The sequence below is a fragment of the Echinops telfairi genome, unplaced genomic scaffold, assembly GCF_000313985.2.
Source record: "Echinops telfairi isolate 266 unplaced genomic scaffold, ASM31398v2 ScPeMD7_7;HRSCAF=31, whole genome shotgun sequence".
Taxonomy (NCBI): Eukaryota; Metazoa; Chordata; class Mammalia; order Afrosoricida; family Tenrecidae; genus Echinops; species Echinops telfairi.
Window position 1 is genome coordinate 2171892 of NW_022103904.1, and position 27541 is coordinate 2199432.

The 27541-nt window shown below is 43.5% G+C and overlaps 1 protein-coding gene across 1 annotated transcript in view; it reads right to left on the reverse strand.

The window, feature by feature from the left end:
* The window catches only part of AOAH (acyloxyacyl hydrolase), a 247582-nt gene that overhangs the window by 128132 nt on the left and 91909 nt on the right, over window positions 1-27541 (reverse strand). The window contains exons 5-10 of the mRNA XM_013005992.2: window positions 23116-23186; window positions 8596-8656; window positions 7101-7171; window positions 6179-6227; window positions 4587-4635; window positions 2526-2620 (exon numbers count right to left, since the gene is read on the reverse strand). Of these exons, the coding sequence (XP_012861446.2) occupies window positions 2526-2620; window positions 4587-4635; window positions 6179-6227; window positions 7101-7171; window positions 8596-8656; window positions 23116-23186 (396 nt within the window). The remainder of the gene's footprint in view (window positions 1-2525; window positions 2621-4586; window positions 4636-6178; window positions 6228-7100; window positions 7172-8595; window positions 8657-23115; window positions 23187-27541) is intronic.

Sequence of the window (27541 nt, forward strand, 5' to 3'; positions counted from 1 at the left end):
TTCTAAAGTAGACGAGGGGTAGACATAAACTTTAGATACATGAATGAATTTTGAGCTCATAGTTAATTGTAAACTCTAAGAACAGTTCATTTTTACGCTCATGGACTTGCTCAATTCTTGCCCTCATAAAGTGATCATTGAAGATGTGAATGCTATAGCAATGTATGGTGAAGGATCAGAGGATGTATGTGGGCTTTTAAAAGCTTGCCTTAAAACAAGCAGCCTTCCAAGTGTGGTGTCAGCTTAGTCCATGCAGAAAGAGCACACTAGTCCATGTGATACAAGGATCATAAGTAATAAAATCCAAGATCTGAAGAGGGAGTTGTATTAGAGCTTAAAATCTGAGCACCGGTTTGCAGAAGGCGATGGATGATCGTAAAAGCTCCAAATCCGTTTATAGAGGGCCTACTCACTTTAAGCCTCCATTAAATTCCCTGGGACCATTGATCAGGGTTTTGGATAGTCTTGCCCTCATACAGAGTACGCTGGAAAATGATTAATGCAGATCTCACTCTCTCTATCACAAACATATATACACACTTCCATTGAGTCAATCCCAACTCAAAACAACTGCACAGGACAAGGTAGAGCTGCTCTTTTGAGTTTCCAAGGCTCTAATTGTTTGAAGAGTAGAAAGCCCCATCTTTCTCCTGAGGAATGGCTGGTGTTTTGAACTGCTGGCCTTGAGGATTATAGTCCAATGCATAACCACTATGCAACCAAGGCTCCCACTGTTTTCTCTTTTGACCCATTTTTAATTTGTTCTGGTTTCTATGATCTTCTGCTTTCCCCTGCATTGAGGTTTTTCTGCATGTTATTGGTGGTGGGGCTTTTTGTATGTTTTTCCTTATATGAAATCTGTAGAGGCAGGAACAAGATTTATAGTTACTTAAGCTTATGTTACTTATGGTTGGGGAGGTTGGAGGGTAATGGGTCACTAATAATGATTGGTACAAGAATGAAGAAAATATTCTAAAATTGATGGCAATGATAATTGAACAACTATTTAAGAATATATTTAAACCATTGAATTGTATGATATATGCATTATATGCCAATAAATCTCATTAAAAAATAAAAAAATTCAGCCAATAATACCCCAGTGGAGCAATTCTGCTCTAACACATGTGGTTTCCATGAGTCAGAACTAATTCTACAGTAATGAGTATTTTGTGTTATGAACACATGGTATTTCATTTATCCATTCATCTGTTGATAGACACATAGGTGGTGTCCATCTTCAGGCTTTTGTAAAGAGTGCTGCAATAAACCAGGACTCAGAACTGGTTCATTCCAGCTTGGCCCCCTGCAGAAAATGTACATCTCCACCCCAGACACACGGAACCAGAATCCACATTCAGTGTAACTGGGGTGGAAATGTAAATTGTCAGCAGAAGGTTAATCTGGAATGAACTAGTTTGAAGCTCTGCAATGAATAGTGATGTATACATGTCTATTTGGGTCTCTGTTTTAATTCTTTGGGGGTATATACCTAGTAGTTTTTAATAAAACAAAACCTCAGGGCAGCCTTGCCACTCTTAAGGAACTCGGTTATATAGTGCTGTTGAAACAGAAATAATACAAGTGATGGTTTTAAGAGACAGAACATTGTCTTCTCACAGCTGAGGAGGCCAGGAGCACCAATTCAGGGGCTAGCTCTAGGAAAAGGCTTTCTTTCTCTATTGCTCTGGGGAAAGGTCTTCCTACCAATTTTCCCATGGTTCTAGGAGGTTCTCAGTGCAGGAACCCTGGTCTATAGAATGACCTTCTCTCCCAGCTCTTCTTTCTGGGTGGCACTGAGGTCCTTCCATCGCTGTTGGCTTGTTGAACCTCTTTTAGATCTCAAAAGAGCTTGACTCAAGATATAGCCTGCAGATCTCTTCTGGCATTATTAACATATTAACATTATTAACATACCTGCCTCTCCTCCTCCCACATTATCATTATAGAGGTGAGGCTTTATAACACATAGGATGATTACATGAGATCACAAAGTGGAGCCCGATTACATAATACTGAGAATCATGGCCCAGCCAAGTTGACACCTTCTCAGCTCATAAAAAGAACTGAAGGCATGCCCACCGAAGCCCTCTGTGGAGCAGCAGCCGCGAACAGTAGAGCTGAGCAGCCTTTGCTGCCCCTTCTTGCTTGCTCAAACAAAAGGTAAGCTAGGGAGGCCTGAAAGCTGACATGCGCGACCACCACAGGGGAGTCAGCCAGGTGGTCTGGGCTACACTCTGTGCTATATTTTCTTCTTCCTCCCACCTTTGATTCCCAGGGTTTCTTCTTCCTCCCACCTTTGATTCCCAGGGTTACTGATGGCAGTAGAGGAACTGAGTTTCAGAAGCATGAGTAGGAGAAACCCCAGGACCCCGTTTGTCTAGAAGTGACGGTGGGCACTTCATGGCTGATTGTGCTGAGGAGGAACATTTGCACCTGTTTTGAGCTGGCATCCCATTTCGAGAGAGCAGGGAGACACAACAAGGCCAGCACAGCTGAAGATGATGACTGCCAAAATGACTTACCAGAGACATCTGTGCCGCTGTCATCCACTCGGGAGCGATGTGGAAATGAGCCCCCGCTGAGTCTCCCAGTAGAATGACTCCCCTGGGCTGTGAACCTAGGTAGACCAATTATTGACGTTACATACGTACTCGTGTTGTCTGGAGCCTCCTGGTTGGTTAGTTCTGAGTACAGATAGCCTGGTACCCTGGTGTGCATCGCATGCTCCCAACATCCTAATAGTGATGCATTACCTCTGCTCCTGAGCTGAAGAATGAGGGGCATCGCTTTTAGGAGCTGGATGAGATTTCCAGGCTATCAGAACTGCTGGCTAAACACTGCAGATGCAGGTGTGTGTACTAGCTCAACACAAAGCAAACTGCTGTACAGCATCCTGAGTGAATGATGGATGAATAAGGGAATCAAAACTTCATCTGAACTCAGCAATATACCCTACATTTTGGTTCTGGAAATTGCTTTTTTGGAAAACACAATCATTTCTGTTACAATTCACTTTACGAATTAACGATCTTGTGGAACAATTTTGATTTTTCCAAAGATGGTACTGTCTTTTAAAGTCCCGAATCCATATGTAGAAAAGCACCAGATAGATGATTCTAGCTGATTAATGGGGAGATGGTAATATCCGGATTCCATGCAGCTTTGCATGTTTGGAAGTTAAATCATTTAATTTGTATCTGAGCCCCATCTATACAAATCATTTACATATGCATATCCTTTTCCAAACCCTTAAGATTCTGGAAGAAATTTACTGACATCTCCAGGATTCCTAGAGAAAGGTTTCTTCCACTGCTCCAAGCCTCATACATCCTGCTGCAGGGTCACCCAGAGTCATTATAGGATCACTTTATCCTGGGCACCATAGCAGCCAGCAACATGCCACACACAATGGATAATGGAAGATGAGGGATTTCCATGAGGGCAAAGTGTACTAGGATGTGGGAGAATTTAAGAGGCTTCTCACAGTGTCCCTAGGACCTCAGATCAGCGTTTCCCCTAGACCTGGGTTACCTCATTCATCAATCCTTCTATTCTCCTATCTGTTCATTCTTCTGCTCCAACCAATATTTCTGAACTACGTAAATATACGCAGTCTTTACATTTTTACATTTTACATCCACTCTTAACATTTTCTTTCCCCCTTTTCTGCCCTTCTAAGATCTTAAAGAAAATTAGACTTTAAATTGATTGAATGAAATTCAGAATAGAGTGCTTAGTTGAAGTTGGCCCAGAAGTGCACACACACTACCTGTCACCTTCCTCAAATCCCATTAACTTCAAACTTATTTTATAATCCATGCCAATTATAGCTGCAGGATGACATAGGAATAGATACCCAAAAAATACTCTTTGAATAAAGGAATAAGATGGATGCAACTATTGGAGAAAAGCATTGCGGAAACAGAAAATATCCCACGATATGCAGGGTCTTGCTCAAAGCCTTGGGAATCACCAGCAGGAGGCGTTCACTCATGGGTGGGGAGTGGTCAATTTCTCCTAGCCACCTTGGTGGCCTTGGTGTCTGTGACATTCGTACATTTGGGAGGCAGAGCTCTTTGAGGTTTTGTTTTGGGAGTCCCCCATGGCCATACCTTGGAGAGTTCCTTCAAGTCTCCAAGGCATACATCTTTAGTGGAGTGGATACAGGGTTCCAACAACACAAAATTACGAAATCTTACCCTAGCATCTTGAGAAGAAAATTAAGATTCTAGATTACAACTTCTAGTTATTGCCTCTACTTGATTTCTCATTTGGAGAAGGGCTGGACTTTGGGTACCCAGTTCCTCCACCCTGTAGCCTTTCCTAACACAGTCATTAAAATTTCCAATTCACAAATAATGGGCTCAATTAAACAAATTCGGTGTTACTTTTTCTAGATTCTGTCTCCTTTTTCTACATCCTTTGTCTTTGGTCTGTCATGGGAGAAAACGAAAACTGTTCCAGTTCAAGTAAATTCCAACAGTAGCCACTTGCTTGCTTGGGTGGCCTGCTCACTTCTGCTGGAATCACACTAGAAACGAATCATCTGTGGTACAAAGCACCCTGACTCTTCCGGTGCGTACCTTCACAGAATTTCTTCTCATATGGAATGCCATCCTTTGGATCAACACCCTTTAAAAGAGAAACGTTAAAATTAGCAATTTATTTTTTTCAAATGTACGAGGCACATGCAATGAATTCTTCCCAAAGGACTGTAAAAGGGTAGCAAGTAATTATTAGGTACAACCCTTGAAAGTAGCTTGAACCTCTTGTTCAACATAGTTCCACTCGAGGACCCCAAAGGAACCGGGGCAGGAATACGGAGAGAACCAGGAAGTGGTTCATTTCTTTCAGAGGGGTGGGCAGGGCTGGAGTGCTGGCGGAGATGCCCAGGTTGGGACTCTTCTGGACACAAGGTCCTGATGCCTCCAGGATCTAAGAGCTGATGCTTTTAGAGCAGAGATTCTCTGCTGGTGGCACTTTCACCCGGCACCCTCCCCTCACCCTTACCCTCAGCCTCTCCCTCGGGGCTACCTAGTATTATCTAGAGACATTTTGGTCATCACAGCTGGGTGGAGAGGGTGCTAGGAGGTAGAGTTTAGTGATGCTACGAAACACTCTCCATTTCTCAGGAGAACACCCAAGAGCAATTAGTTGACGCACAATATCAATGATGGTGAGTTTGAGGAATCAGGAAGGGGTGTGAAGTCTGAGAGAGGGCCCCGGTTACTGCAGTTGACTTGTTAACACCGAGAGTGAAAGCTATCCGTTAGCGGAGGGGGCAGCCCAGGGGGTACCGTCGGTTACAATGACAAGTTGGACTGCAAACGGAAAGACCAAAAGGTCAGCGTTTTGTACCCATCAGCCTCTCTGGGGGAGAAAGATGGGGCTCTGTGCTCCTGAGTGACAGTCTCAGACACTCAGAGGAGCAGGTCTGTGAGTCTGAATTGACCCGATGGCAGGGAGTTGAGTTGTATGGTCTCTACTGGTTTTCCCCTTACTTTCTCTCGGTGTCTGTCTCTATAAGATATGCAGGCCACGCCATCCCAAGGAAACAGCAATGGGACCAACGGTTCCGGGGTAGGGGTGGAGTGGGGGGAGGGCATGGGGGAGGCGGCGGCGCAGGGAGAGAGTGACGAGTAAATAATGACAGGGACAGGGGAAGGGATCTGAAATTGACAGTGACGAGAGTGTAGCATTTCTGGTGTGTTTGATCAACTGAAATGTGTCCGAGAGGAATGACTGAGAGGTGAATGATGCATAAACATGACAGTGGGGCAGAAGGAAAGAAAGAAGAAAAGGAGGTGGTGTGGGCCCCTGCATGCCTACAGAGTAGTTTCCTCTCTGCCTGCCTCAGCGTCTGAACTAGAAAAATGGCTGCCATACGAAGGTGACAGCAGGTGGTTTGCTCCAACAGCTGTTTGGTCGGCTGTACGGGTTTGCTAGCACCGCTTCTCATTTAATTTCACACGGTTCGAAACGGAAGAAAAGAATTAGACCTGGATGACCTCAAGCAAGGGTTAAGAGGCCTCAAATGCACCTCACGAGTTTGGCACTCCTTTCCAAATGGCAGAAAACAATTGCTTGGGGCTGTCCAGATCTGACTAGAACACACAGGTGATGGGATTTGGGATGGGGGAAAGAGAACAGATGACATCCATATTTAGTTGCTTACCCAAATGCCATTGCAATTTGAGTCTTGATGTGCATCCCAGTTGACTGGCCTAAGAGGAAAACATCAACAAGGGTTTTGGCATCGACTTGTCACTCAGTGAATGTTCGCTTCATGAATAAAGGAGGGCACATGCAAGCGCTACATCAATTGCCACTGCCAGACAATGGCCTCCTTCTCTCATTGTGCACTGTGGCAGACCGAAAGAAGCCTTCATTTGCCCTCTTTGATATCCGTCTGAATTTGGCCTATGTGCTGGGAACTCTGGATCAAATCCCGTGTTTTCCTTGATTGACTATATTCACCAACCGGATTGTTTGGGACTGGAGATGAGCACATCTGCAGTCTATTTTATTTAAACAGGTGGAGCTGTTAAAGTTGTGCTTCTAACACGCTCAAACATCTGGCTATGTTCACACTTCAGGATTGTATTCACAGTATAGGGGAAGGTTGGTATAACCACTTTTTGAAGCCGGAGACAAGACTGACTGCACACCAGCCAGAAACACACTGTGCCATGCTCTCCCTTCACAGTGCCCTCTCCTTACTCCTAGGGAGTGAGCCCATCCTTTCTGGGCTCAGTCCTGCTTGCGGAACTGGGGTAAGACGCTGGGTAAGTGCCCAGCATAATCTATCTTCCTTGTTTGCTTCACCCACTGGGCTATGCGTTACAAAGGCATGATTCCAGGTTAGCTACCACTCAATGTGATGGAGGCGGCCTGACCGGTAGTAGGTGCATGATGAGCATTTCCCGAACAAATGAATGCATGGATATAGCTTGTTTCTCCACTGAGCTCTACTTTAGTTGGGAAACAGAGGTTTCCTGTCCTGCAAATGGGAATCCCTTGCGCTAGGGGAAGAAGTTTTACCTCCGGCTTTCTTTTTAGAAAATAATTTCATACTCAGAGTTGACAGTGTCAGTTACCTTCTGCCTGGGTACACCATCTTATCCTGGTCATTGCAGTCTCGTCCTCGCCAGTGATAGCCGCGCAGTGTCTGGAGGAGAAAGGGTTCAGGAGAAACGCAGGTCAGCTTTGATGTAGCCACCATGAAGCTGCCCGAGTGCTACCGACATCTGCAGTTTTCAATTCACATAGAGCCAGGCGACACAAAGGCCACTAAGAAACTGGTGGGGCCCGCTGTGTGAGGGAAATGTCAGAGCACCAGAGCCTAACGGGAGGTTAGTGTGTGTGTATATTTAGTATAATGTGTGGGCATGTGTGTGTAGAGGAATATATTGAGCTGCTAATCGAAAGGTCAGCAGTTCAAAACCACAAGCTACTCCTTGGGAGAAAGATGGAGCTTTCTACAAAGAGTTAGTATCAGAAACTCACAGGAGAAGTTCTACCCTCTCCTATAGGGTTGCTATGAGTTGGCATCGACTAGACCACAGTGAGTCTGGTGTTGAGTTTGGGTGTGCACTTGTATATGGTCAAATATGTGTATATGATGTTGGGTGTGCACTTGTATATGGTCAAATATGTGTACACATGAGCACATGGATGTATGTAGGTGCCTGTTTGTGTGTATATATGTGCATTGTCATGTGTGTGTCTATGCATACCTCCATAAATAATAGGACTACTCTACTCCCTGAAATTCCACTAAAAAATCAAACCCACTGCCATCAAGTTCATTCCAACTCATAGCGACCCTGTAAGGCAGGGTAGTATTGTTCCTTAGGATCTCTGAGATGAAACCTCTGTGGGAGTAGATAGCTGCAGTTTTCTTCCAGGGAACAGCTGGGGGTCTGACTTGCTGACCCTACACACACTAGGCTTCCACTGTGACTCACCCGTCCTCTCAGGCCCTGAAGCAACTGGCTTATTTGGTCATTTTATGGCATGTTTTATAACCCCCGTTAAACCGGCTAATGATGTGAATTTGTATGTTAGATCTGATTGCTTTTAAAGACACAAGAGTCAGAATAGTTAATATTTTTATTTCCTCCATTTGCAGGTAGACTATCTGAGCTAATCCAAACCCAGGTAACTGAAGCTGGTGGCACGCTATTTGCTATTTGCTTGTCAGCATTTGTGGAGAACACATTGACATTTTAATTACTCTAAATCAAACACATATTCACACACACACACACACACACACACACTTTTGAAAAACAAATGAAAGAAGGTTTAAGTATTTCTGCAATAATTCACAGGACTATTCATGATCACCGTAGTCCCCATGAGAATTCTAGTGGAGAGTGAGCCCAGAAAAACAAAACCACCTCGGCCTACAACTCCCCGATGGCCAGTGAGTTAATCTGATGCCCAAAAGTCCTTCAAAGTCATTAAATGGTATCTTGTCATACACCATTTTTAATATGCGAATTCCAATCTTTTCTCATTAAAGGAAATAGATTTATAGGAATCGAGGCCATATGTAGTGAAAAGCTGGTTACTTCTGTCAATACTTACTGGAAAAACACTGTATTTATCTGCATCAGCATCTTTGAATGGCACAGAATTCTTTATAGCTCTAGGAAGAAGAAAACAAAATTCATAATGAGCTAAAGAAAAAATGAGAAACCATGTTTGTGAAAACAAATAGGGATATTTTCAGATATGGCTGTTTAGGGAGCATGTGACAGCAATTCATTCTAAGAATAAAATGGAAGGTCCATGTCAGAATCCCACAGGGCCAGTTCTACCTTGTCCCGCCCGTAAGGTCAGGAGGAGTCGGCATCGACATGATGACACCGAGTTCAATTCGGTTCATAGCAAGCAAGAGTCCTAGCCAAACTCTTCCAATCTCTGTTCTCCACTCAGCAGAGCTTGTTTCTGCGCTGATATTTAACTTGGTCCATACGGGCAGATGAAATAATCTACCGAAGTTTGATGGCCCTGGAGTATGGACGTCGAGGTCCCCAGGAAATAAGGAGATCGTGTTTTGTTCTGTAAGTTGAAACTTACACCGCTTTACATATTCTTTTATTCAATTTTCACTATTTTGAACCACTTACGTTGAGAATTTTCCCAAGTTCACAGGGTCAGTTCTACCCTGCCCTATAGGGTTGCATCTACTTCATGTCTTGGCATCTACTTGATGGTAGTGAGTTTTAAAATTGACTCTGAGTTGATAGACGCCCTGGTGGTATAGTGAGTTACACATTGGACTCCTAATTGCAAGGTTAGCAGTTCAAAACCATCAGGGGATCCAGGGGAGAAAGATGAGGCTGTCCATCCCATAAAGATTTATAGTCATGGAACTCTATAAATTGGAGTAGACTCAATGACAGTGGGTACTTTGAAAATCTTGACTGAGAAAAAAATTAACCTTGTCAAAAACCTTTTTTTTTTTTTTAAACGTTGATCCATAATCAATACCCATGGGAGCAGCATTCAGGAAATCAAAGCTCTGCATTGGACAAATCAACAAAAGACCTCTTTAAATATTAAAACAACAATAGAACAAAGATGCTACTTTGAGGACTAAGCTGTGTCTGACCCACACCATGATATGAGTATTTTCCATTGCTTGTTGATGAATTATGGAAGATTGAAGAAGAAGGTTGTGGTAGTTACATAATCTGGTGTCAATTTAGAACTTGAAAGGATTGAGTGAAGGAGTGGAGTCTAGTCTGCCAATTGGGTAACAGCCAATGAGGACTCTGTGTGGGCATGGCCTTCTCCTGAGGATTCTGGGTACTCTGGTATTTCCTCCTTGGAGGCGGGAGACACTCTCTCTTCTCACTTCCTGAGAGACTCTCTACTGACAAGGCTGACTCCCTGTGAGGCATCCCTAAGACAAAGCCACATGGACCTACCCTGATGCAGCCCTGGAAGCTGGAGAAGCCACATGGAGACCCCTGGGCCACTGGGCCCACAAGACTTCCCACTCTCTGGCCTGTGATCTTCCTGCATTCGGGGTCATTGCATGTGTTTTGTGAGTCTGAGGAGGACTTTATAGATTGCTATCGGACATATGGGCTAATATCAGACTTATGCATTTGATCTGGACTGGGCTGGGATGTTTTCTCAATATTCAACTGTTCTCATGCATAAAGCTCTTTCTTATACACATATTAATGTTCATGAATTTGTTTCTCTAGTCTACCTAGACTAACACAAAGGTTTACATTTGCAGCATGCTGCTGGAAAAGAACAAACTCCAGAAGAATGAACAAATTCTTATTGGCAGAAGCACAGCCAGAATGATCCTTAGGAACAAGGATGGGGAGACTTTGTTTCTTGTGCTTTGGAGATGGTCTTAGGAGGGAACAGTTCTGGGAGAAGGATATCATGCTTGGTGAAGTAAAGGGTCAATGAAAAAGAAGCTACTTGGTGAGATGGATTTGCACAGTGGCTTCAACAATGTGCTGAAACATAACAATAATTGTGAGGCTAATACAGGATCAGGCAACATTTCATTCCATTATACATAAAGTCATTATGGGTCATAATGGACTCCACAACACCTAACCACCAACAGCAACATTTATGAATTTCTTGACTTGTCATTAGCTGGCAACCATCATTCTTATTCATGAGCCTCAGAAACCAAGGTCCTTATTGTGATAATCAAGCAAATACTTCTCTTTGATGATTAATTTGATCTGTCAAGTTGACTAGACTTTGGTTCATAATTGTTTGACTAAACAACAGCAACTAGAGTTGCTGTCATGGAATAGTTCCACGTGATTAATCGGTTGGCCTTGGGAAGGGCAGCTTATTTTCTGCAGTGTGATGTGATGACTTCACATCTATCATAATATAACCCAATTACTTTCTATAGGGTAATCTAATATAATGTAAGCATGGTTTATATTGTATTAGTGTCTTCCTTTGTGCAATGTGATGTAATTGATCAATCAGTTGAGCTCTTGTTCATGTGGATGTACCATAAACTAATTGCTTTGTGAACTACCACACACACACACACACACACACCTTTTACTAAGTCGTCTATTGAGTCAAGAACTTCTTAACAGTTCTAAGTGCTTTAGAAAATGAGTATGACCAGAGTCAGTGTGGAGCCTAACAAGCAGCATGGAGCCCACCTTATGGACTGGGATGCTATACCTACCAAAAGTCTAGGTTACACAGATATTTGTCAAAATAATAAAGGGGACTGTGCAAGCTATTATGCTACGGTATCCTATATAATTTGCTCTGTTATTCTGAGGTTGGGAATTTTACAAAATATGACTAGGTTCCAAAGGACAAGCAATTATTTGACATAAGTTGTGAGTATTAAAGGTCCCTAGGTGGTACAAATACTAACTACTAACCTAAAGGCTGGTGCTTTGAACCCATCCAATGGTACCACGGAACAAAGGCCTGGAGATCTGCTTCTGTAAAGATTGCAGCCAAGAAAACCCCATGGAGCAGATGTTGCATCATCCTGTGTCAGAAGTTAATCAATGCCAACAGGTTGTGTGTGTGTGTTTGTGTATGTGTGCCTGCTAAGACACATTTTTGAAAAAAGAGTTTGAAGAGGCTACGTCCTGTGAGACTAGGGAGTGTCCTCTGGTGGATGCATTTGACCTCTTGCTATTTTATATTGTATTTTTTTGTATTGTTTTTCTGCCTAAGAAAAGGAGGATGAGGGAAGAACAAGGAGAGAGATGCCGTGAACTGAAGGCATCATATTTTACTCTAGGAATGGGTGCTGGGTGACAGGCCTCACTTTAGTATAGCAAAGCCATTCCTACCCACATTTGAGAAATTGGGGATACGAGTTTGCTTTTGAAAGAACAATAAATGATCTCTAGAAAATGACAGCTCACTGAATTAACCTTCCTCCACTTATTTCAAGGGCTCAAACCAAATGATCAAAACCATACATTCTAGACACGAGAGAGTAGATTGCTTATCTAAAGTGCATAAAGTGCAACTGTATAAAATCCACCATTCTTTATCCACAGGCCCCAAACTCAAACACCTCTGAAAACCAACAGTTGTTTTATTCCACCCCCACCCCAATCTTTGCAGCACATCCAAATGGTGGCAACACCTGACCTGAACTGATGTCAGGCAGCTTTATCCTAAATCTTGTGAAAATTTACACATTTCCCTACTGAAATGTACATGTGTTTGATTGGATAAAGTTCACTGCAACCCTACTGGGGGTGTTGGGTGAGTTATGACATATACATTAGATGTTATTTTCCTAAAAGCTAATAAATTCTGATTTCAAAATCACATCTAGTTCTAATGTTTCTGATAAACAAATTTCCAATTCTACCAAAATGATTCCTGTAGAATTGTTCCTAGATTTGATACCTTGGTTAGCCTTAGCAGTGTTTGATTGTACGTGGAAATGTTCACTCAGGCATGCCTTTGTTCATTCATTCCCCAGGCATTTTTGGAGTGCCTACTCTGTGTTAAGCATCAAGTTATACATTAGGCAAGAGGATAGGGCACCTTGAGGAGTTTAATGAAGAGTGGAGACAAATGATGAATCAGCAGATGATGATTCTGTGCCACATTTCTTTGTCTATGTAAGCGAGGAGGTGAACTTAAAGTGAGCCCTGAAGGACAAGAAAGAATCCAAGACAAGCCATTGGGTGAAGGCCATCCTCAAAACTCACTGCCATTGCACTGGAGATGCCCTTGCAGAGCGGTCTCAGGGAGGAGACGAGCCAGTCAGGGTGCGATGTAACAATGGTGAAAAATACAACTTTCCTCTAGTTCCTAAATGCTTCCTCCGCCCCCCACCCCCACCCTGTGCCCTGCGACTATCATGATCCGAATTCTACCTTTCAAGTCTGGCGAGACCAGAGGATGTACACTGGTACAGATAGGAACTGGAAACACAGGGAATCCAGGGCAGATGATCCCTTCAGGACCAGTGGTGTGAGTGGCGATTCTGGGAGGGTAGAGGGAGAGTGGGTTGGAAAGAGGGAACCGATTACAAGGACCTATATGTGACCTCCTCCCTGGGGGACGGACAACAGAAAAGTGGGTGAAGGGAGACATTGGACAGGGCAAGATATGACAAAATAATAATTTATAAATTAGCAAGAGCTCATGAGGGAGGGGCACTCATGAGGGAGGGGGGAAAATGAGGACCTGATGCCAGGGGCTTAAGTGTAGAGCAAGTGTTTTGAGAATGATGAGGGCAGTGAATGTACAAATGTGCTTTGCACAATTGATGTATGTATTGATTTTGATGAGAGTTGTATAAGCCCCTAATAAACGATTTAAAAAATACAAATAAATAAAAAAACTCACTGCCACTGAGTTGATTCCAACCCATAGTGACCCTATAGGCCATCGTCTCATAGGAAGGAAAAGTCCCTGGGAAGTCCTATTACTCAAAGCTGGGTTCTGAAATGAGACACCTTGAATTTGAATCCCAAGTTGGCTACATACTTGCTCTGTGACATGAGGACATTTATTTTATTTTTCTGGGTCTTTATATTCGCTTTTGAAAATTGGAGTCAATATTAGTACCTATTTCCTAGGGTTGTCAAGACCAAATGAATTGGTATGTGTTAATCCTAAGTATTAAAAAAGAAAAGAGACTGAAGTCCCAGTGAACTGAAGTCAGCATCATTCTCACCCAGAGTTAGCTCAGAATAAAGTCCTAGCCATGGATTGCTGAAAACATATCAGCCATTGAAAACGTATGGAGCGCAGCTCTACTGTGACTCACCTGGAGCCGGTAATGAGAACCATTATTCCAAAGGAGGTTCCTAGAATTGGGCAGCAGGAGTCAGTTGTCTACTCCGATCACATATTCAGATACCAATTTCTGAATCCTCCCCAAATTCAGTTTAGGGACCTTCTCGGTACATTTGGATTTCCAGCTCACACTGCAATATTCAACCATTGTGCAGGCTGCTGAAGCTAATCACTAGCTCACTGCCCCTGCTGCCTAACAGACGGTTGCCAGATGTCAGCCTTGATCCAGTAAATAATTAAAATTGCAGCTGAATGTTATTAATTACATAATACTGAGTTGTTCAAGTTCAATTTCCCTAAAATTACTTCATGAAACTGGGGCATTACAACAAAAGAAAAATGGGTGAGGACAAAGCTTCCATTGGCTCTGACTCACATTCGAGACTCACTCAGCACTTGAGGGCTGGCGAGAAGCGTGTTCTATTTGTATGTAGATGCGTTTAGATGTCTCTGTAAGAGGCTATGGGAAGAGAGTACACCATGGCCGGATACACCCCCATGGATTGACATGGCTCACTCTGGTAGTCAGGACATGGATGAGGATGGCAAAGAAGAAGAAAATAGTTATGAAGTAAAAGCACAATTAACATGATGTGATAATCTGATCGTCTCCAACTAGCCATCTGTTATTTGGTCATACAAGTGGCATGAGAGTTGTTGTGTTGCTGGGAGCTATGCCACTGATATTTCAAATAGCATCAGGGTCACCCGTGGTGGATGGGTTTCAGTGGAACCTCCTGTTTAAGACAGACATTGGCCAATGAACAGTCCTATGGCTCACAACAGAATATTATCCTAGATTGTGCTGGGAAAGAAATCTAGATCAGACCCAACCCAACCCAAATCTACTGCCATAGGCTCAATTAGGACTCACAGAAATTCTATACATTGTTTCTGAGGCTTTAAATCTTTACAGGAGCAAGCAGCCTCATCTTTCTCCTTTTGAGTATCTGGTGGGTTTGAACCACTGACTTTGTGAGTAGGAGACCAAAGCCTACCCCACAGTGCCACGGTGGAAGTCACTCAAAAGACCCAGTGTCCAAGCTGGACTCGAGTATACCAACAATCATGAAGATTGTGCTGGATTAGCCAATGCTTTAGTCATTTGTACATGGAGTTGCCATGAGTCAGAAACAATCTGATGGCAACTAACAGCAATCGCAGGAAGTCTGTATGCATTTATGTGAAGTAATATCTATATGGGGATCTTCACATAGAAATTAAATGTAAAGAAATGATTATTAAAACCATGGAGACTTCTGAATTACTAGTGTTATAATAATGCAGTGTGTATCATTGTTTTGGTTAAGCACAGTCAATTGGTTCTGATTCATAGTGGTCCTGTACAGTAGGATGATTATAAGCAGCATTCTGGTTGTACAAGGCAGATTTGCTCATTATTCTGACAGTCTGTGGTATATACAATATTCTTTGTCAACACCTTAAAGATACCAATTTCTCTTTGGTCTTCCTCAGTCATTGTCTAGCTTTTGCATGTATTTGAAGTGATAGAAATATCATGGCTTGGGTCAGGTGCACCTTCTAAGTGACAACTGGCTCTGCCCAGTATGATATGTTATTTGATTTCTTGACTTCTGCTTCAGTGGGTGTTGATTAGGAACCCAAGTAAAATAAAATTCTTGACAATTTCAATATTTTCTGGATTTTTGTTTTCTTTGTGTTGAAGTTTAATCCATACTAAGGACTGCAGTCTTTTATCTTCATTAGTAAGTGCTTCAAGTCCTTCCCACTTTCAGTAAGCAAGGTTGTTATGAGTCTTCCTTTAATCCTGAACTGCTCTCTCCTTCATATCCTTCAGTTCCTTGAATTATTTGCTAAGTATACAGATTGAGTAGATATGGTGATAAGCTACAGCACTGACCTACACTTTTCCAGTGTGTTTGTCCAGGTAGACTAGAGAAACAAATTCATAGACACTCATATGTGTATAAGAAAGAGCTTTATCGACAAGATCAATTGATTATTGAGAAAATATCCCAGCCCACTTCAGATCCAGTCCATAAGTCCGACATTAGCCTGTGTGTCCAATCCCAATCTATAAAGTCCTCTTCAGACATACAAAACACATGCAATGATGGTGAAGGCAGGAAGATCACAGGTCAGTGGGTGGAAAGTCTCGTGGATCCAGTGGCAGTAGAAGCATCGCAGCGCTGGCGTGGGTCTCCATGTGGCTTCTCAGCTCCAGGGCTCTGGCTGCATCAGCATAGCTCCATCAGGTTTGTCGTCAGTAATGTCTCACGGGAGTGAGTGTGTGTCCTGCCTTCAGTGAGCTATTTATTCTTTAGCAACCTGATTGACAGGCTAAACTCTACCCCTTCACTCTTAAATCTCAGATTGACAATAGATTATGTAACTATCATACCTAGATTTGAAACCGCACAGTGACACCTGGTTACATTTGAATGATTGCTTCTTGGTCTAGGCTCTGCATTAGTACAATGAACTGTTTTGGCATTCTCATCCTTCACAATCCAAATGTTTTATGATAGAACATCTAATGCCTTTGTGCTGTCAATAAAACATGGGCAAACATCTTTCTGGTATTCTCCTCCTTTGGCTGAGATATACCTAACATGTGCCATGCTATTGCTTGTTCTACATTCTCTTCTGAGTCCAGCTTGAATTTCTGGCAGTTCCATGTCCATGTACTGCTACTGCTGCTTTTGAATTATCTTCAGCAAAATTTTACTTGAGTGTGGTTTGAATGGTATTTTTAGATAATGTATGTATTCTGTTGAGTCATCTTCTTTTGAATGGGCATGAACATGCATCTCTTGTAGTCATCTGGCCTCTTTCAAATTTCTTGGCGTAGACCCGTGAGCACCTCCAGTGTTGCATCTGCTTTACTGAAACAGTTAAATTGTTATGCTGCCAATTCCCGGAGCCTGGTTTTAAGCCAATTCACTAAGTGAAGCTTGGTCTTCTTTCTCTGCCCCCTCTGCCCCCGCCCGTGGCTTTGAGTGTTTATTTACTATTATTATTTTTTATTAAATACTTTTATTGGGGGCTCTTACAGCTCTTACCACAATCCATACATTCATCCATTATGTGAAGCACATTTGTACATATGTTGCCATCATCATTTTTAGACTTTTAATATCATCAGTTCTATTCTTTTCCCAATAGTTTTAAATTAAAAAAACAACAAAAACCAAACAAATAAAAAATCACTGCCATAGAGTCAATGCTGACTCATTGTGGCCTCTGTGGATTTCTGACACTGTATTTCCAGGACTAGAATGCCCAGTCTTTCTCCCGAGGAGCTGCTGGTGGTTTGGAACTGCCAACCATGCAGATCACAGTGCAATTTGTAACCTCTCCACCACCAGGGCTCCTTTTATTGGCATATAATGCACATAGCATACAAGTCAATAGTTCAATCACATCAAGAAGAGTTGTGCAATCATCACCACACTCAGTTTTAGAACATTTTCTTCAGTCTTGTACTCATTATTAACTCCCTATTTCCCCCTACCTTCCTGCCAAGTCCCCAAGGAACCATTACTCCAGTTACTGCCTCTACAGATTTATCTATCCTGGATTTCATCTACAAGACAATATTAAAGAGCAAACAAACAAAACCTAATAAGCATAAGAAAGGAAGGCAGGAAAAAAACCCTAATAAAAAACAAAGCAGAAAATATTAAAAACTAGAGTAAATTTAAATGGACCGTAAGAGAGATCAAATGATAGGGTAATGCTATCAGTTCTTGAGAGAGGCAGAGGAGGGAGGGCATTTCTCACAGAGGGCGTTTAGTCACAAGCTTGTGCAATTAAAGACGCGGGTCTTGCTTCTGTGTTGGTGGGTCAGGCATTTCACATGCTAGAATTTATTTGCTAATCTCACGAGAGGGACTATGAGTTGAGGGCAATCAGTGTTATAGGCAGGCTCTGAGCCTGGTCTTTGGAACTGGTCACTGGGTTCAAATGCTGGATTCACCCATTACTTCTTCAGCGACCTTGGGAAAACTGTTTCTTTAGAAAGGGGATAATAACAGTGCCTGTTTTATAAGGTAACAAAGGTAAAACAATACAAACTGTTCTAGTTATCATTATTCTTCCTGAGTCCAGGTGGTTTTGACAAGTAAATGAAGCTACAGTTGAACATGTCTTGTAACCTACAAAAACTCTGAACCAATTGATACCTGGTGCAAATTATACTCGATGCATGATGATTTATTTTTTAAATAAGTACAGCGCGGTGCTTTTGCTGTATCGTGAAATATTAATTTACATTTTAAATTAGGCCAGGAAAATCTCTGACCACAGGCGCCCTTGAATTCAGTTTTTCAATGGGAGGGTTTGTCACTTTTTGCCCATGACTGACATTTCAAATCCAATGATGCTTTCAGGGAGAAGGTGGGGGTTGTCACGGGGACAAGGACCCCAATTCAATGGACGTTAAGCACGACCAAAGGGGGGCTGTGGAGCTGGCTGCTCGTTAGCTTCCTAGAGTCTCCTTTCCGGTATGATGTTTCCACTCCACTCCCCAGGTCCTGATGTCCTCTGGCACCCATCCACACTCATGAAAAAAGGGTGTTGCTACTGCTTCTGGGACCCAGGCCAACATCTGGCATAGTTGGCTCGCAGCGCCTGATGCAAGCAGATGAACCAGAAAACGTTTTAACCTCTTGGATCCCATAGAGCAGTGGTTCTCAACTTGTGGGTCACGACCTCTTTGGGGGTCGAATAACCCCTTCACAGGCGTCATCTAATTCATAACAGCAGAAAAATTACAGCTATGAAGTATCAACGAAAACAAGTTTATGGTTGGGGGCTCACCACAACATGAACTGTATGAAAGGGTCACAGCATTAGGAAGGAAAGCATAGAGGCTCTATCCTCCCCATTGTCATTGTCACAACAGACTAGAAAGTGTGATGGATACAAACCTCCTGGAAGCCCATGAAATGAAGTATGGTGTGACTTAGGCCAGGCCCTTTTCAGTCCAGAAGGCCCACTTCTGAGCCTTCTCCTGTCTAACCTCCACGCCCCCCCCCAACCCCCCCCCAAAGGAGAGTTAGGCTGGCTAAAGTAATTGAAATTGCCTGCAGGAGAGCAAGAGTACAAGATGAAAAGAACAGCACAGATGGTGTGGCCTAAATGAATTCTCACAGCCAAAGAACATTGCTTTGAGTTATTAAAGCGTCACCTGTACGGGTGGCATCCACTGCTTTGCCCTGAACAGTAACATCAGTGCTTGAGGGAGTCGAGACAATCAAAAGTCCAGGCATGGAGTCTGATGATCTACGAATTATCTGGAGAACTTTCTGGAAAACATAGTGCTCTCTCACTTGGTCTGGCCATGAGACTAGGCCTTTAAAACGTCCTCAGAAGATTCTAATGTGTGGCCAGAAATAAATTGTTATCTCTCCTCATTTCAGATCTAAGGAAACTCAAGCACAGAGGCAGTCAGAGGCCTTGAGTTCTTAAGGTCTATTCAGGAGACAGCATTGCAGAGAAGTAAAATAAAAATTAAACAAAGAATGTTCTCAATGAATATGTGGAATCGAACACAGGAGATCAAAGGGGAGCAGCATGTGTTCCAGAATAAGCGCCGAAGGTAGGAAGGGAGAGGAAAGAAGAACAAATGGACACAGTATACGCAGGCAGGCAGTTTCAAGAGTGCGGTGACTTTGTGAGGAAGGCGATTAATGTCATGAAACAACGTGTGAGTGGATTGCTAAATAGAATACCAATTTTCTCTGTGTTTACCCAAATCACGATGATATATAAGTATCCACATACATATAGACCCCCCCCACACACACACACGTGTGTGTGCATGTGCGTGCAAGGAGCCCTGGTGGTGTTGTGGTTATGAATTGGGTTTCTAACTGCAAGGTCAGTAGTTCAAAATCACCAGCTGCTCTAAGGGAGAAAAACTAGGCTTTCAACTCCCATAAATATTTACAGTTTCAGAAACTCACAGGGTCAGTTCTATCCTGTCCTATAGGATCGCTGTGAGTTAGCATTGTCTTCATGGCAGTGATATCTATGTCTCCGTCGGTCTATCTATATCTATTTCTATCAATATATACATATATAATAGCAATGGAAATTTAAAAAATATTTTCAGTTAAATAGAACTGGGGTATATCACGAATCCTTCATGGCCTTGAGTAAGTTACTTCTTTAAGATTCACTTAGAAATAATAATAACATTATTATTATACTTAGCAAATCTAGCCCATCTTACAAAGATCAATATTTGAGATCACTATTGCTATCAGAAGAATGTGGATTATTCGTCAAGAAACAAGATGGTAATGAAAAGCCAAGACAGGGGCAGGGAGAGGGGAGGGCTGGGAGGGAGGCTAAATAAATAAATAAATAAATAAATGGATGGTTTTAACAGGATATTGTTGTTGATTTCATTTCTTTAGATGACTGTGTAAAATATACATAGTATGTTTCTTTAAAAAACAGTCAAAACAATTTTTCAAGCTCTTCGGATTCCTTATCAGTAAAACCTAAACAGTGGTTTGATTGGTTTAGAAAAGGGGGGGCGGGGAAAGTAAGATTGAAGTGGACTTGCGGTCTTTAATGACAAACAGGTTCATCTCAAACAACCAAACAACAACAACAATAATGACACTGGAAATAATAAGCTGTTTTGTTTCCAGTGTCAACAATAATGACACTGGAAATCTCATGAAGCTGTGAGAATTAAGTGAGGAGATGAATGACAAGGTTGGCATCTTGCACACAGTACCACAGCTCCATGGTACCTGGTTGCCATAGCAGCAGCAATCATATTAGAAATAGCTCAGTGGAAAATATGGAGTTCCTGGATGGTGCAAATAGTCAAATGCTGAACTGCTGCGTTTGTGGTTCCGATGCTCTCAGAGGTACCTGAGAAGAAAGGCCTGGAGAGATACTGTGAAAGGCCAGCCATGGGAACCCACGGAGCTCCCTTGAACTCTGAGCCACAGGAGGTCGTCAGTAGTCAGAGGAGACTGAGCTGCAACTCCACCTATTCCTTACCAACGGACCTGATCAGGTCCCAAGACCAGGTCATTATTTGAAAATCAGCATTATTGAAAATGGAGGATCTTTTTCTTTGTATTTTCAGATCATCCTGAATTTTTGCATGTCTGAATTGTTTTACTCTAAACAAAACAAACAAAAAGCATATCAATGGGAATGAGGAGAAGAGCAGAGTGGAGACCCAAAGCTCATCAGTAGTCTATTGGACACCCCCCTGTCGGAATGGCCACAAGGAAGAGAAGATCCAGTCGGGTGCAGTATAGCACTGATGAAACACATAACCTTCCTCTAGCTCTTTAATGCTTGCTCCCCCACCAACTACCATGACCTCAACTCTTTCTTACCAATCTGACCAGACCAGAACATGTACACTGGTACAGATAAGAGCTTGAAACACAGGGAATCCAGAGCAGATGAACCCCTCAGGTCCAATAAGGGGAGCAGCGATACTAGGAGGGTAAGGAAGGGTGAGCGAGGGGGAACCGATCACAATGATCAACATATGGCCCCAATCCCAGGGGGTCGGACAGCAGAAAAGAGGGTGAAATGAGACAGCAGTTGGAGTAAAACATGAAGAAAAAAATTTAAAAGAAAAAAATTTAAATTACCAAGGGGGGATGGGGGAGGGAAGGAGGGAGGAGGGTGGGAAGGGAGGGGGAATATGAGAAGCTGATGCCAGGGGCTCAAGTAGAAAGAAAATATTTTGAAAAAGATGATGACAACATATGTAAAGATGTGTTTGACAAAATGGACATATGTATGGATTGTGATAAGAGCTATAAGAACCCCCAATAAAATAAAATAAAAACAAAAGAAATAACAGCAAAGATTTATGGAGAGCCCTGGTGGTGTAGTGGTTAAACATTGGGCTGCAAACCTCATGGTCAGCAGTTCCAAACCACCGGCAGCTCTTTGGGAGAAAGACAGAGTTTTCTACTCCAGTAAACAAGTTACAGTCTCGGAAACCTACAGGGGGTCGTTATGAGTCAGTATTGACTTGATGGCAGTGAGGTTATCTTTTTTTTTTTTTAATATGTACTGCTGTGCTCGTCACTGTGTTGAGTCCAGTTTGGGGCTACTTCTCTGCAGAGAAGGAGGTCCAGAGGAAACAAAACTGGAATAACCGTGGCTGGGTGGCTGGAAGGGATTTACCACTTCTCCTTTCCCCTGGGATGGGTCAGAGCCTCCCTCCAGGTGCCACCATCAGGGCTCCATTCTCTCCCCTACAAGCCCCGCATTCATCCTCCTGCAGCCTGGTCTCCCCTCTGGGAACGCCACTGAAGCTTGGGGTTGCCTGGCCCTCACCTGGATACACCTGAGGTGGAGGCTTCCGGTCTATTTGGCTTACTTTGAAGATCGTTTTAGTCATTCAAAGACATCATTACACTTGAGCGCATTTCTTCCAAACACTGTCTATGATGCCTCTTTCTTTCCTCCCTTTCCAAACCACAGAAATTTTGAGCTGCAGGACTTCAGGCCACATGGGATCTGGGAACCCAGAACAGGTACCAGCTGGCTCAGTCTCCATGACCTTGGCTAGAGAGGAGGCCAGCCTCCTTTCTCAGCCTTTGCCATCATGTCTACCACCTTGTTAATTGCCTAAAAGAATCAGATAGGTTTTTTAAATTTTTTGTCATAAATGTGAAATGTTTGATAACGAGATAGCTGATAGGGAGCAGCAGGTATAATTTCCCAGGGGAAGGTGGAACCGAAGCTATTTTGCCTCCTAGTCCATTGTCGTAGTGTTACCACATTTGGCAGAGCCACAGACACAATGTAAAGCTAGCGACCAAGACACACGGACGTGGGAGGACCGGGGAGTGTTTCTGTAGTGGAAACCTGATCATTCACGTTTGACCAGGTATTTCAGGTACATAGACTAGACTCTGTGAAAACACACCCTTTCCAGTCTCATGAGTGCTTGCACCAACGTTGCTCAATGGGTCTCTGTCCTGACCAGCCTTTGACCTTGTCTGAAATGAAAAGGTAGAGCTATTTCCAGGTTGGCTCAAAAAGAACGTTTGGAGCTTGCTAGGGATAATTCATAGCCTTTTGCTTGGTACACAAATCAAACTTTTGAGATTCAAAGATACCGATATTGAAATATATTTCCAAAGTGGTTTGCGCAGAGATCATTGATCTTCTAGTTTTCTGTACACGTTATATTCTGAGCAAGAAACACTTTTACCTTCAGGAGATGCCTTTTAAATCGTAAGATCATTTGGGTTATTAGAAGACAGTAACTATCAAAGCTATTATCCCACAATTAACTCATGAAAGTAGAAATAGCATACATACGATTTAATTTCTTGACAGATCTTGGTCAAAAACGGAAGTGAACAAACATCAGAATAACTTCTAGGATATTTCTGAAAAGAGAGAGATAGAGAGAGAAATAAATAAAAGCATTTCATTCAAGGAATTGTTCCCCAAATTTTAGGAGTCCTTTCTCTTCTGTTGGCAAGCTAGTCTATATTTCTGGGCCTTGGTCTTCCAGAATCTGATCTCCTGTTATTTTTCTCAATTTACTTCTAGTTCTTTCCCCAAATTCCATATTCATCCCTCCTGCCTTTGTTCCTGTGAAAGTTTCCTCCCTCCTCATTCTCTTCATCCAGGCGGCTCTTCTCACCTTCAGGCCTTGCTCATTTCCCATCTCTTCCTAAATGGGCCTGGTCCAGCTTAGTCCATTCCACAGTGCCAACAACACGACTCTCCCTCATTCTTCCCCAAAGCTTTGGAAATAAACAATACTTTCAAGTACAATGAGTCCCTCCTATTGTGGGATGAACTAAAGACTAAAGGAAGAGACACATCAGGCTTTGGGAAGAGGGAAGGCCCTTTCTGCGGGGGAATTTAGAGGAGACGTGCCAAGAAATGCCGCAAGTGTTAGGAGCAAAGCTATTTTAGGGAGCGGGTCCCCTCAAACTCAAGATGTTTGAGGAAAGATGACCTGGCTTTTCTCCTCAATGGGGCTTTCAGAAGGTGGTGCTTGCCATGAGGCTGTCTTTGAATGAAAGAAAGAGAAGACAATAGGGTAGGAAACATTAGGAACCAGCTTCTGCTGATGAAGGGAAAGGTACACTTGACGGCTGCCAGCCAAAGGGATCCGTATATTATACATGTTGGCAACGTTTTGACCCTGGCAAAGGGACGCAGTTGCCTTTTCAGACTATAAGTGAGGCATTTAAGGACCTTGGTGACTGATGCTTGTTCAGCTTTCCAGGATTAGAAGAAGAATTCAGAATAATTTTCCCATCTAGATTGCAAAGCGAGGAGAAGGAAGAGTTGCTCCTCAGAGCTTACAGTCTCGTGGGGGATCTATGGGCACTTCAGCTCCGAGCAAACCCAGTGATGTCTACAGTTGTGCAGGAATAGGCAAGGGTGCTGGTGATGATGCAGGTGATGGCCCAGAAGCCAAGTAGGAGGAAGCCAGGAGGGAAGGATGGGAAAGATACTCTGAGACTTTTCTCCTTAAAGTGCAATCCAGGTACTTGTGGGAAACACAAATCCTTGGGTCCCTTCCCAGATCTACGGAATCAAACACTGGTGTCCCCATGAAGGTTTTCGAACCACCCTACTAAGGTTATAAACCACAGTGCTGGTCACTCACAGTGGGACATATAAAGTAGGAGCGTGGATGCCACCTGGGAGCTTGTTAGAAACGAAGAGTCCTAGTCCCTACTAAATCCGAATATGACAAAATAATAATAATTTATGAATTATGAAGGGTTCATAAGGGAGAGGGAGTGGGGAGGGAGGGGGAAAAGTGAGGAGCTGATGTTAAGGGCTCAGGTGGGAGGCAAATGTTTTGAGAATGATGATGGCAACGAATGTACAAGTGTGCTTGATGCAGTGGACGTGGGTATGGATTGTGATGGGAGTCGCACGACACCCCGCTAGAATGATTTAAAAAAAGAGAGAATAATAAGGGAAAAAAAATCTGAATCTGCATGTTAACAAGCTCCCCAGGCTCAAGAATCATGGCTCCAGGGAGAGGGAGTGTGCGGCTCGGCGTCCTAGGGGACTCCAAGCCACCAGGCCTGGCTACACCTAGAGAACAGGAGAAGGCAGAGACCCCTGGAAGGAAGGAGCCGTACCACCAGCAGAGAACGCTGCTATGTGTGCAGAGTGGACCTGCATGGGTATTTCAGCAAGGTGTCTCTGGGGGCGAGAGTGGCCCGGAGCAGTGAGATGGGGCAGAGAGATGCCCGAGCGAGCAGAGGCACGGAGGCCCAGGGTTACTGCCATTTGAGGCTGGAATAAGTATCTGCTAGGAGACTGCCATCTGAAAGGCTGATGGTTTGGACCCACTCAGAGGCATCTCAGAAGAAAGACCTGGTGATTTTCTTCCCGAAGTTGTTGACGTTGAAAACTCTTTGAAGTGCGGTACAGTTTTACTCTGGGGTCCATGCCATGAGTCAGACTATCAACTCAATGACAAGCTCTTTTGAAGTCTTGGTTGTGGGGCTCCCCCATGTAATAGAGGACCCTGACAGTATCCTTGACTTTTACCCACCAGCTACGTTTTCAGACACTGTCCAATGTCCCCAGGGGGTAAAATACATGGGAGCTCTACTGGCCTAGGGGGTCATGCCACGGTCTGCCAACTGTAAGCTTAGCAGTATGAACCCACCAGCCACCCAGTGGGAGAACGATCGACAGCCTTGGAAACCTATGGGGATAGTTCTACTCCTGCTTAGTGGGTTACTAAGAGTTGGAATAGGCTAGGTGGCAGTGATGTTTGGCGAGGTCAGTTAGGGGTGAATGGTGCAAAGGAGGAAGGGTGTAGAAAGTTGATTTTAGGGACACTGGAACTGACGGAGACTGGGCACTCTAGACACACGTTTAAAACAAACACCAGCACATAATGACACCATCGCACTGGCAGTCGTTTGGAAATATAGACACCTTCTGAGGCTCAAAACAGTAGTCCGGGGTTGCATTTAACGGTTTGAGATACTTAAATGAAGTATTACCTTCAGCCTGAAGGTCTTAGCATCATTAGCCTTAATGGCAAAGTCGATTTGAGCACTGATAATGACAGCAATGTATCTGGCCAGCCTTATAAGGATTACACAAGAGGGGCAACAAGGTACAATGTTATGACAGCACAGCTGTTCACGGTCAACGTTCAGCTGGACGGCTGGAGCTTTCTTTGACAGGCATCAGGCAGAACTTGAGGCCAGGAGATGGGTCCTGGCTGATGCAGGTGGCCTCAGACTCTTTCCCCAGCCTCCGAACATCTCCCACTTGGAGTGAAATTTTGGTTTTCTAATCTCTCCACCATGCAATACCAGAAAGACCACGCTCTTCTAACAATGTGCATGCAAACGAGCACCGAGATGAAGGCAGCCACATCGCAGACGTCCTTGCACGGTGTGCCTCAGCGCCCTCGCCTTTCCATTTGAGCTTTGCAAACAGCCGTGTTGCGGGCTGTTGTTAACTGAGCAATAGATTTAAAATAGTGCATCTGCCTGTACTGAATCCATCTCAAATGAAAGTCTCGAATCTGACCCTCTCTGGGGACAGCAGTCAGGCAGCATCTCAGTTTGCAATCTAGTTACCAGCTCTGAGTGTCTGCGCACGGCAGCATGCTAAATGAATACGGAGCAGAAAACAGGACTGGAATGACAACATGAGGTGAATGGGGTAAACGGAAGGGTAGCCACTCCCCTGTGCACAGCTAACCTGAATATGAATTTCGGCCTGGTGCGAGTCAGTATTGAAAGCAAGCAAGCAAACCAACTGCTGTCAAGTCAGCACCAACTCCTGATGACCCTCTCGCATCAGAGTACAACTGTGCTCTGTAGGTCTCAGTCGCTTCTTATTGGGAAGCAGATTAGAAAAGCATCTTGGGTAGACTTAACCTTTCAACTTTTGGGTTAGCAGTATTAACCCTTGGCACCACTTGGGGATACTGTATTCATATTATCTGGATTTAATTGGTCTGAGGTGGGGCTTGAACATGAGCAATTCCTAAAATTTCCCAGATAACTCTACTGGGCAGGTAGGTGTGAGACCTGGGCTGTCATGTGCAGTTGTGTAGATCTACTGTGTGATTCCAATACCCAGGCAGTCTATGCCAGGAATAGGTGCTCCCTGAAAGCTAGCCCCGAGGATGTCTGGATGGGCGTTCTTAACGGTGAAAAGGGTATGAAGCATGAAAACAGCCAGACCTGAATCTAACGGATACATTCCTTACTGGCTAGTTGTGGGAATGGGCAAATTATGTAGCCTTGAGAACAAAAATACTGCCTCTATTTTGTAGGGATTCTTGTGAGAATTAGATGAGATGATCCTGTAACTCAGCTATTCTAAACCTTTAGATGTTCAGCGCTTTGTAAGAATCTCATGGAGGGAATCTCAAGGAGACCCAACTCGTCTCGAACATTTGAATTCCTTTGATGTGTGCAACTTCCCCCAGTTTGGATTCACAATATCTGGCAGGATATATTGAAAAAATATGCAACCTAATGTGTATGCTTCTTGGAACCTGGGTGGTATACACAGTTAACATGGAGGTTTGAGTCAGCCAGGGGCATCTTGGAAGAAAGGTCTGGCAATCTGTGTAATAAACAACCGACAGTCATTGAGAAGCCTATGGCACACAGTCCTGCTCTGACATGTGTGGGGTCTCAATGAGCCGGAATCAATTTGATTCCTGAGGAGGAGAACAAAGGATTTCTTTGTGAATTCTAACAGGGCTGCCATTCCCTCAGCCATC